This window comes from Pristis pectinata, chromosome 37 (genome assembly GCF_009764475.1).
Source record: "Pristis pectinata isolate sPriPec2 chromosome 37, sPriPec2.1.pri, whole genome shotgun sequence".
Lineage (NCBI taxonomy): Eukaryota > Metazoa > Chordata > Chondrichthyes > Rhinopristiformes > Pristidae > Pristis > Pristis pectinata.
The window spans coordinates 12,240,300-12,252,664 of record NC_067440.1 but is presented as its reverse complement, the minus strand read 5'-3'; the positions used below and the strand labels follow the sequence as shown (position 1 = coordinate 12,252,664).

The 12,365-nt window shown below is 39.9% G+C and overlaps 1 protein-coding gene across 1 annotated transcript in view; it reads right to left on the bottom strand.

Moving 5' to 3' along the window:
• Window positions 1–10,520, bottom strand: part of ache (acetylcholinesterase) — a 128,922-nt gene extending 118,402 nt beyond the window's left edge. Inside the window, exons 1-2 of the mRNA XM_052044493.1 lie at window positions 10,488–10,520; window positions 10,251–10,320 (exon numbers count right to left, since the gene is read on the bottom strand). Coding sequence (XP_051900453.1) covers window positions 10,251–10,294 — 44 coding nt within the window. The 5' untranslated portion in view covers window positions 10,295–10,320; window positions 10,488–10,520. The remainder of the gene's footprint in view (window positions 1–10,250; window positions 10,321–10,487) is intronic.
• Window positions 10,521–12,365: the final 1,845 nt, after the last annotated feature.

The following is a 12,365-nucleotide window of genomic DNA, read 5'->3' as shown; positions in this document are numbered from 1 at the left end:
GACTCTTACTTTCCAGGTTTTTATTTTCATGATCTGAGTTTTCCCAATCCTAATCTTCCTGATCCACAATCTTCATAGGTGATGGAGTTCTCACGAAATAAAGTCAACCCTAATCTGAATTATCTCCACGAGTTAAAGTTCTGAGCACATCTAAAATGTTCAACAATTGATCACACTGTTAGGCCAAGTAATGGAATATAATGAAATTCTGAAGAACAACAGTAGATATGGTGTGTTGCCAGGAATGGGATTGAGAAACTTGGTCCCACTCAAACGTGTTTTTGGATCCTTATACCTGAAAGTTTAAGCTACCCTAAATTGAATTTCCTGATGTCTACGGAGAAAACTTTCTCCTTAAAAAACACCACTGCCTGACAGCCAATGAAGCAGTGTCACTGAAAAAGGACATCAAAAAAATCCACACACCCATATGAAATCTTCCTGGAACACAGTCTAAATCCTACAAACTAATCACAGCCGTACCACTCAATGGCACCCCATTTAGCCGACTGTAATCATCACCGACCATAATGTGGTAACTGAACTGAGCAATGATATCACAGGCTTTGACCTTCGAAAGATACCTTGAGCAACAGTCAACCATTAAGCACAGGCCAGGAGAGATGCTGTCACTTGCTTCACATGTGGAACATGAGAAATGTCCAAATTATGAGTCACCAGTCAGACCATTGCCTGCATACTGAAATCTTGAGGGATCAATTTCTGGGGGCATCATAGACATTCATAGTGCCTTACCTAAGCCAATGTATAGATTTCTAATCTTAACATTGAACTGTGACTGCTGCCCAAACTAAACGACGTACACTAATGGAATGTGCATAAACTAAATTAATACACTAATGGAATGTGCATTCATTGAAAATTTTGAAATATTTCTTTAAATACTTTCCAGTATTTATCCATTGTTACAAACTGATTTTACCTTGTTTTCCACCAGCTAATCCATGTGCAAATGGAGGTTCCTGGAATGGCCAAATGTGTACTTGCCACAGTCCATATGAGGGATTGTATTGTGAATCAGTTTCTAATTCTGTCACTGGTGAGTTGGATTTGTTTTAAAATATATGCATTGCTCAGATAATGGATTACATCGCTGTGATTGAGATATGAAGATTTATCTGGAGTATATATGAAATATGGGATGTATTAAAACTGCAAATAACAAAGAGTTTTGGCGGCAGAGCGAAAGGAATGTGGGGAGAATAAAATGGGCCTGGGTAGGATTATTAGTGTGAAAATGGGTGCTTGATGGTCAATGGGCCAAAGGGCCTATTTCCATGCTGTATCTTTCTATGACTCTTTGAGAAATTTGTGGCATAATATAGAATGGCTTCGTGCACCCTAATAATAGCCTGGGGAACACTCCACCGTCATAATAGCACAGGGACATTACAGCCTAAAAATGACAACTCCTCTATTCCCCTGAAGGGTATTTAAAGGGTTTCTACTTATTGTATAATGTAAAGTATTGACACACATTGCACTGTATTACAGGGAATATTATGTATGCGATCAGAGTAACAGTGGAGATTGTGAACAGAAATTACACTGAAAAGTTGAATTCTACAAGTTCCAACGCATTCCTGAACTTTTCAAAGGAATTTCAGAAGCAGGTTGGATGATTTTAATATACTGGTAATGTACATGATGACTACTGGAAATAGTTTTGAAACCCATTTGCCCTCATCAAGTTCCAATTCTCAATTTGTACTCGGTTATCAAAGTCAAATGTTAAACTTTTAACCATCTTCACCCCTACCACCCTATCTAATTAGTGACAAAATTACACTGGAGGCTTTTCTGCTTCCATTACTATGGTAGGATCTTCATCTCTAACCTCTTCACCAAAATGGCCCTAAACAATGTGACATTCAGTCAATGTGACATTGAATGAGGGAAAATGTTCGCAACAACTCCCTTCAGTTTTTGGCACTGAGGTCAACACCATGTTTTTTCAATGTCATTTATCATCATCTGGCTCAGTGGGCCTACCCTTACCCAAGCCCATACTAATCAACTGGTTGCTAGTCAACACAATAGTTCTACCAGTGGTTCCTCTCTGCTCCTCACGCTCATTCTTTTGCAAACCCTTCAAGGGTTTCCTCTTTGCCTTTTCCCTTCTTCAATACGTGAGGTCCCTTAGCAACATGATACCTAGACACTAGGTCAGTCACCAGATGTATATCAAAGGTACCTAGCACAACCAATACACCTGCTCACCGTAACAACCTGACCTTCCACCCTCCACCTTCCATAAACATCAGCTCATCCAAAACTCTGCTGCCCGAAGATGACCTGCACAAGTTTGCAGATGATACCACCGTTGTCGGCTGTATCTCAAACAGCGATGAGTTGGAGTACAGGAAGGAGATAGAGAGCTTAGTGGAATGTTGTCATGACAACAACCTTTCTCTCAATGTCAACAAAACTAAAGAGCTGGTCATTGACTTCAGGAAAGGGGGCGGTGTACATGCACCTGTCTACATCAATAGTGCTGAGGTCGAGAGGGTTGACAGCTTCAAGTTCCTAGGAGTAGACATCACCAATAGCCTGTCCTGGTCAAATCACGTAGATGCCACGGCCAAGAAAGCTCACCAGGAGGCTAAAGAAATTTGGCTTGTTCCCTTTGACTCTCACCAACTTTTACCGATGCATCATAGAAAGCATCCTATCTGGATGTATCACGGTTTGGTATGGCAACTGTTCTGCCCAAGACCACAAGAAGCTGCAGAGAGTTGTGGACACAGCCCAGCGCATTACAGACACCAGCCTCCCCTCCTTGGACTCTTGTCTTTACCTCTCATTGTCTTGGTGTAGCAGCCAGCATAATCAAAGTCCCCACCCACCTGGGACATTCTCTCTTCTCTCCTCTTCCATTGGGTAGAAGATACAGGAGCCTGAGGGCACGTACCACCAGACTTAAGGACAGCTTCTACCCCACTGTGATAAGACTATTGAACGGTTCCCTTATACAATGAGATGGACTATGACCTCACGATCTACCTTGTTGTGACCTTGCACCTTATTGCGCTGCACTTTCTCTGTCGCTGTGAAACTTTACTCTGTACTGTTATTGTTTTTACCTGTACTACATCAATGCACTCTGTAATAACTCAATGTAACTGCACTGTGTAATGAATTGACCTGTACGATCAGTTTGTAAGACAAGCTTTTCACTGTACCTTGGTACAAGTGGCAATAATAAACCAATACCAATACCATCTTTTCTTCCATCGATCCTGCCTTCACTAACCTCCACTGACTCTTAGGATCCTTCAGGTCTGCAATTTAAACTTAGCACCCCAACAATTGAATACTTTTTCCCATTGCTATTTCTGTAATCTCCCCCAGATCCATAAATTCTCCTTCTCTATCCTTGAAGACCCATGCCTTTAGTTATGGTCTTGGTGCACCATTTTGTCATTCACCTGTGTTTTGGCCTGGCTAGACCTTATGCAAAGAGCCCACTTAAATCTTTTCACCACTCTCTTCCTCTATAATGTTAATCCATAAAACCCTCTTTGATGAAGTTTATTCTTTGGACCCTTTAACATATCTTTAGATTTTGCCTCTGTGAAGTGCCTCATGTTAAGGGCACTGTGTAAGCACTGTTGTTCTGAATGCTCAGCAGGTCAGGCCTTTCCCAAGAGGGGTGTTCCTTGTTTCCAAACCACATTTCCCATTAAGCTCAGTGGAACTGCATTGTTCTTGTCCAAATTGTAAAGCCAAACATATCTCATTAAAGCTAAATTTAACCTATAATATAAACTTTTAATATTTATACGCATACATCTGTCCATGCTTATCAACCTGTCCTCTTTTCTCTTTCAGATGAAACGTGTTTATGGTAAAATTACTGGATATGATACAGTAGTGATTACAAAAACAAGGTAAGTATCTAAAATGGGCCATGATCTGATAACTTTATATCACTTTGACAAAGACTGCTTTGAAGCTTTTAATATTTTCTGATACAAATGTTAACTGGACATTAACAGTGGGTAATGTAGATACATTACTTACAAATGTACAAAGTTAGGTACATTTCATGTACCTACAAAGTAATGTCAATTGGTTGACATGTTTTTTTCCAAATTTGATGGTCATGGATTCTAATTCGGCAGAGACTTGAGGTTGATACTCAGGTACAATACCAACGCGGTGCTCCAATATCAGAGTTGTCATCCTTTGGATAGGTCATTAGGCTGTGGTCTTATCAATTCTCTCAGGTGGCTCTTGCCTATTTTGTGGCACCACTGGGATTCCAAGCATTATAAACAGAGGTCTTGAACTAGAAATTCTAGTAAATATAGTACCTGGTTCACTGAAAGTGGAGTCACAGGTAGACAGGGTGGTGAAGAAGGCATTTAGCACACTGGCCTTCATAAGTCAGGGCACTGAGTATAAAAGTTGGAGGTCTTGTTGCAGTTGTACAGGATGCTGGTAAGGCCACACCTAGAGTATTGTGTTCTGTGTTGGTTAGCCTGCTATAGGAAAGGTGTGCAGAAAAGATTTACAAGGATGCTGCCAGGATTTGAGGGACTGAGTTATTAGGAGAGGTTGGACAGACTAGGACTTTATTCCATAGAGTGTAACAGACTGAGAGGTGATCTTGCAGAGGTGTATAAAATCATGAGGGACATAGATAGGGTGAATGCACTCAGTCTTTTTCCCAGGCCTGGGGAATCAAGAACTAGAGGGCATAGGTTTAAGGTGAGAGGGGAAAGATTTAAGAGGAACTTGAGGGGCAACTTTTTTTTTACACAAAGGGTGGTATCTATGTGGAATCATCTGCCAGAGGAAGTGGTTGAGGCAGGTACAGTAACAACTTTTAAAAGACAGTTGGCCAGGTACATGGATTGGAAAGATTTAGAAGGTTATGGGCCAAATGCTGGCAAATGCAACTAGCTTGGATGGGGTATCTTGGTTGGCAGTTGAGCTGAAAGGCCTGTTTCTGTGCTGTATAACTGAATAATCAAAGTGGATTTCAAAAGTGAAAATGGCAATAAATTCTTAGCAAGTAGTTACGAGAAATACAGTGGATGGAATTAGTTAGGTTTCCAAGCAGTCTTTAATAAGCTAGAATAGAATCATTAAGGCACAGAAGGAGGCATCTGGCCCATTGTCTATTATACAGCAATTTCATCAGTCCCATTTCCCTGGCTTTTCACATAGCTCTGCAAATTATTCTCTTTCAAGTGCTTATCTAATTCTTTTGGATGGTTCTAATTCTGTAGCCACCATCCATACAGTCAGTGAGTTCCAGATCATAACTAGATGTAAAAAAAATTCACAAATCCCCTTTGTGCCTATTGCCCAAAGTTTTAAATCCATGTGCCCTGACCGTTGAACAGCTTCCCTTTATTTACTCTATCTAAGCCAGTCACGTTCTTGTATATCTCTATGGAATCTACTCTCAACTTTCTGCATCCAAAGGAGAACAAACCCTGTTTCTCAACTCGAAACATGACTGTGGTCCCTCAGCCCTGAAACCATTCTAGTATTTTTTTTCTGCACCCTTTCAAGAGCCTTCACATCTTTTGTAAAACTTAGGTGACCAGAAACAGATGCAATATTCAAGTTGTGGCCAAACTAATGTTTTATATTGGTTCAACTTATCATTCCTGCTTTTCTGCTGTGACTTTATTTCTGAATCCCAGGACCCCGTAAGTTTTGTTAACCACTCTCTCAACATGCCCTGATGCCTTTAAGGAGTTATGCACATAGACACCAGGCTCCCCCTGTTTCTGAACATCATTCCAAACAGTACCATTTAATTTATATTGCCTTGGTTTTTTTCTTTGTCAAAATCGATCACTCACAATTTTCTGCATTAAATTCCATCTGCCACATGTTTTTCCAGTCAGCCAGCCAATCTATGCCTTCTTGTAATCTATTAATATTCTCCTCATGGTTTGCCACGATTCCAAACTTTGACATCTGCAAATTTGGAGATTTTACCCTGAACACCCACTGCAGTATAACTTATATGCATCAAGTCAGTTGTCCAAGGACTGACCCTGGGGAACATACTGACTACCAGCCTCCACTCTGAAAAACAGCCATTTACCACAAGTCTCTTTAGGCCAATTTCCTATCCACACTACTGCTGACTCTTTAACTCCATGGGACACAGTTTTGCTAACCAGCCTTTTGTGTGGGACCACCTTCTGAAAATCAATGTAGATGACATATACTGTACTTGCAAACAACAGGTATTAATTAATAGATTAATGAATAAGGTAGAGCATGCCAAATCAGGGAGCAGTCAGGATCAACAAATGTGCTTAAAGACAGAAAATTGTACTAGAGATAAAGGCTAGTTACTTGAAATGATAGCTGTTTGGTGGGAACTGCCACAAGGATAAGTGATGCAACCATTGTTGTTACAGTTTATACTATTCTTTTAGATTTTGGAATCATAAATTTAAATCCTAAATTTGTGGATAACATCAGCTTGGGAAGGATCATCAAAACTGTTGGGATTGTAAAAGTTACAAGATAACATTGATAAATTTACAGGATAAGCACATAACTGACAAATTTCAACATGGAGTTATAAGGTAGAAAATTTTTGTAAGAAAAAAATTAAGGAGATTACATTTTACTATTACTACTATCTACCTTCTTATTACTTTTCAGTATCTAAATGGGTTTGGGGAGCTTAGGAAGAACTAATGCACTAATCATTAAAAGTACCAATAAAGGTTAGTAAGGCCGATAAGAAAAAGAAAACATGCACATATTTCTAGTACGTTAAACAATTAAAAAAATCAGTCATGTTGATGTTGCAGCAGAGCTTAGTTAGTCCATTCGCAAATAATGGGTATTGCATAATAAACTAAATGCGTACAGTTCTAGTTACCAAATCGCAAAATGGAAAAAGAGTTACCAGATAGAATTCTAAAGATATTTACCAATCATGATCTTTGAGGAAGGCTATACTTACAAAAAAAGGAAGAAGAGCATGGTTTTCTTGTAAAAATAAAGCTGAGGGTTGACTTCATAGATTCCTTCAAAACTCCCAAAGGGCAGAGAAAAAAGGAAATATGCAGGTACAGAGAACTAAAGACGAGCAAGGCCTGTCAGGAGCAGAGGAAGTGTAGGGAGGTGCTTAAAAAAAGGAAATTAGGAAGGCAAAGAGGGGTTATAAAATATCACAGCCGGACAAGATTAAGATTAATCCAAAAGCATTCTATGAGTATATTAAGTGCAAATGAATAACCAGGAAAAGAGTACAGCCCATTAGGGACAACAAGGGCAATCTGTCTATGGGGCCAAATGGTATAGAAGTGGCCCTAAATGAATATTTTTCATAAGTATTCACTAAGGAAACATATCTTCTAGTTGGAGAATTTAGCGAAGAGGAAGGTGATAATGTAATGCAAATAAAGAGGAGATATTTGATGGATTACCGGGCTTAAAGGAGGATAAAACCCCAGTGCTGGATAGGATCTATCCCATGCTGCTGTGGGGGACAAGGGAAGAGATTGCTGGGGCTTTAATTGAGATTTTTAAATCCTCGCTAACCACAAGTAAGGTTCCTGTTGACTGGAGGATAACAAATGTGGTCCCTGCTTTCAAAGACAGCAGGGAAGAGCCTAGTAATTTATAGACCTGTGAGTGGTAAGGAAGCTGTTGAAGAAATTACTGAGGGACGTGATTAATGATCGCTTGGAACAACGGGGTCTAATCAGAGACAGCCAACATGGTATTGTCAAGGGCCAATCCCGTCTGATTGAATATTTTGAAGAGGTAACAAAGTGTATTGATGAGAGCAGATGAGTAGATGTGGTTTACTGTACATGGACTTGAGAAAGGCCTTTGACAAAGTCCCACATGGGAGACTGGTCCAAAAGGTTAGGGCCCATGGAATCCAGGGCAATTTGGCAAAATGGATCCAAAATTGGTTTAGCAATAGGAGACAGAATGTTAAGATAGAGGGTTGTTTTAGTAATTGGATGCTTTTTACTAGAGGTATTCCTCAGGCATTGGTGCTGGGACCTTTGCTGTTTGTTATATACATAGATGATTTGGATGTGGATTGAGAAGGCACAATCAGTACATTCGCAGATACCATGAAGATTAGTGGAGTCATACTGATGGAGTGATACTGATGGATTGAAATGGTGTGATAAATGGCAGATGGAATCAAATTGGGATAAATGTGAGGTGATGCATTTTGGTAGTGCTAATGAGGCTAGGACATCTACCATGAATGGTAGGATCTTAGGGGGTATTGATGAACAGAGGGGCCTATAGTACAATTACGGAAATCCTTGAAGGTAGCAGCGCAAGTAGACAATGTGGTGAGGAAGGGATATGGAATACAGGCCTTTATTAGTCAGGGCATTGAATCCACAAGCAGGGAGGTTATGCTAAAACTTTATAAAACTTTGGTTAGGCACCAACTAGAGTACTGCATGCAGTTCTGGGTGCCACACGATAGGAAGGATGTAATAGTGTTAGAGAGGGTTCAGAGGAGATTCAACAGGATATTGCCTGGGATGAAGAGAGACTGGAGAAGCTAAGTCTGTTCTCCCTGGAGCAGACGAAGGTAAGAGGGGACATGATTGAGGTATATAAAATTATAAGGGGTGCAGATAGGGCTTTAGGAAACTTTTCCCTATATCAGAGGTGGACAAAACAAGAGGACATATATTTACTATAAGATTCAGAGGGGATATGTGGAGGACCTTTTTCACCCAGAGTGGCGAATACACTGCCCAAGAGAGTGGTTGAAGTGGGGTCGTTGACCATATTTAAGAAGTCTCCAGATGAGCACTTGAAATGCATAGGAATAGAAGGGTATGGTCAAGTACTGGGAGATAGGATTAGTGCCCACAGGTTGGTGTGATGTGGTGGGACAAGTGGCCTGTTTCCATGCTGTACATCTCTATGACTCTATGGCTTGATTGCATAGGCATAGAGTGGCAATGCTTCTGCATAGAGAAGAGAGAAAAACTAGAGATCATCAATATAAGAGAAATGCCAAGAAACTAAATGGGGAATTCATAAAGAACTTAGAAACTCAAGAGACTGGTGAGAATATAAAACTTGCCACCAGAGGGAGTAGTTGAGGTAAATAACGTAAAAGAGCCGAGTCAGAGAGAGATACAGCACAGTAATAGGCCCTTCTGCTGACCATCAGGCACTCAATTTTACATTAATCCTCAAAAAGTGCTGGAGGAACTCAGCAGGTCAGGCAGCAACAATGGAGGGAAATAAACAGTCGACGTTTCGGGCCGAGTCAGGATGAAGGGTCTCAGCCCAAAACGTCGACTGTTTATTTCCCTCCATAGTTGCTGCCTGACCTGCTAAGTTCCTCCAGCACTTTTTGCGTATTGCTCCAGATTCCAGCATCTGCAGAATTTCTTACGTCTCTGTTTACATTAATCCTAACCCTTTTATTCTCCCCTCATCAACAAAGGGTTTGTTTCTGCACTGTAATCTCAATGTAGTTCTCCAAGGAACAATAAGAGTCTCAGCAGTGCAAACATATTTATCCAATGTGATATTCATTGAAAAATTTGAAGGATTTGATGCAAAGCTACATAATTCTACTAAAAGCCTATCAGATTCCAGTTTGCCTGTACAATGTTTTACTGTATATGATGTGTGATATCTTCCAGTTGTGAGTGAAAAAAATATACCCTCTGCCACACAAATGCAGTACCAAATGATACAGAAGGGGTCCTAGTCCTTCATTCCTATGTTGAATATTTGGAGTAACTAGCTAATTTATTTATCCATACACCCTTTTGCTTCCTTCCCACAATTGTGTTATTATTTTACCTTTATTTATCCAGTTCCTTTTTGAAAGTTCCCTGTTCAAAATTTTACCTCTTCCTTTATGAATCTGATCTCCTCTATTGTCCACTAAATTATTCCAATGGCAGACAGCCTTTGACCACCTAGGCCCACACTCTATTTCTCTCCTTGACCCCTTTCCATTAAATGTACATCCTTTGGCCTTTCGGGGAAATCATTCAGGGAACACAATACCTCATTGTAATCCATGATGAAGGTTTGAAGTTTAGAGTCAAAGGAGATACCTAGGCTGGGTTTAACTTCAACATACAATTGCAAGAATGATTGAATTGAGAACGGAAGTACAGATAATTGCCTCCACTTGACCTCAAGTCATCTGTTTACAGATCTTAATCCAGATAAAATTCTATTCCATCAGAGACATACAGTATGTTAGTGCTAAATGTAACTTATCCTACCTTATTTTTGGTTTCTCATTTTGTTTAAGTCCAGGCAGTATCATTGTTGATCACAAGGCTCTCTTTAAAACTGAAACACAAAGGTTCGATGAAAGCATGATAAGAAAAACAGAGCAAATGATCAAAGAAGACTTAAAACAAATAAACTGCACGAATAGCAACACATCAGGTGATGGATCAGTTCTGTTCTCAGCTGTGCTCTGTAATAATGTTGAGTATTCACTTTAACTTGTTCACCATATATTCCTTTGTTGCGTATTTTCACTTCAGACATAGCGATTAGAGTTTGGTCTTTGCCTCCTTTAGAAACGGGAGTGCTCGTCTTAGTGTGTAGCAGTTCTGGGTGCTGATTCAATCCCATTCTCCCTCTTAGAAATGGATATTGCTGACTAAAGCTGTGTGAGCTCTGGCATCATAATTTTAACCACATGCACTAACATTAGAGAGAAACAGCTTGATGCACAATGCCAATTCAGGCATGTTGGATTGTGGCAACAATCCATCTGGTTCACTGTAGTCCTTCAGGGAGGGAAACCAAATTGGCTTCTATGTGACTCCAGACCTGCCAATACGGTTAACTTAATTCCCATCTGTAAGGCCCTATCAAGATAGTCAGTTCAGGGGCATTAAGGGATAAACAATAAATACTGGTCTTGCCAGTGATGCTTATATCCTTTGACCAAATAAAACACAGTGATGATTAAACACTTGTACCCACTGTTTTGCTAACAAATACACAAAGAAGCTTAAAGTTCACATGCTGTGCAAATGAATATTTATCACAATCCCGACCACGTCTGATACTCATTATTTATTTACTAAAGAAAAATGCACTGCTGAATTCACAGTTAACAGTTTTTGTTATCCTGTTTTTAATTGTATAATGATCAATATTTCAGAACAATGTACAGGACTTCAACTCTCACCCAATTACAAAAATGTATCATTCACAAATAAGGACTTGACTGGTAAGTTTTACATTCTCAAACCTACAATCTAAACTCTGCAAAAATAACATACAAGTAAACCTCATTGGGCTCATTTGAAAAAAGTATATCCAGCCTTAAATGATTAATAATTTTGGTTTATTGCTTCATTGCTTTAGAATCAGAATTCTGATTCTGAATTCTTGAATTCAAAGCTTGCTCCTTCGACTGAATATGGATTAATTGTTTTAAACTTCTAAAAATATTTGCTGTAACTTCTATGTACTCGCCTTTGCTCTTCAGAAAGCATCAAATTTGGTTTGAGGTTACTTAGTTATATGGTGAGATGATGGAAACTGGTTGTCTCCTCAGAACAGTGGTGAATGAAAAGAACCATTGAGAGATGAGAATTTTTTTAACACAGTGAGGTACAATGATTTGGAACATGTTTTCTGACAAGCCAGCTGTAGCAGATTCAACAGGAACTTTCAAAAGAGAATTGAAAACTGCTTGAAAAGAACTCAGCAGATCAAGCAGCATCAGTGAAGGCAAAGGAATGGTCAACATTTCAAGTTGAGACCCTGCATCAGGACTGAGAAGGTAGAGGGAAGTTAGCCAGTATATAAAAGTGAAAGGAAGGGGTGAAACAGAGACTGGTAGGTGATGGGTGGAATCAGATGAGGGAGGGATGATGGACAGATGGAACCAGGTGAGGAGGGGATAGGGAAAGGTGAAACAAGGAGAAGAAACTCATGTAGATAAGTATGTAGGTGATGGACAGATGGAACCCAAATGGCAGACGCATGGAAAAGGTGAACAAAGAGAGTGAAACCTTGGGTGTACTGGTGAGAATGGGAAAGGAACACAGGAGGAGTGGGGTTACCTGAAATTGGAAAGGCTAACATTCATACCTTTGGCCTATAGGCTATCCAAGTGGAGTATGAGTTGCTATTCTAGTTTGTGTTTGTCCTCACCATGGCAGTGGAGAAATCCAAGGACAGATAGGTCAGTGTGGAAGTAGGAATGGGGAATGAAATTACATGCAGCTAGAAGGTCAAGATGGTTGTTGTGGACAGAGCTCTACAAAATGGTCGTCTAGTCCACACTTGGTCTTGCTAATGTATAGGCCACATCATGAGCATCATGAATGCAATAGACCAGGTTAGAGGAGGTGCACATGAATCTTTGC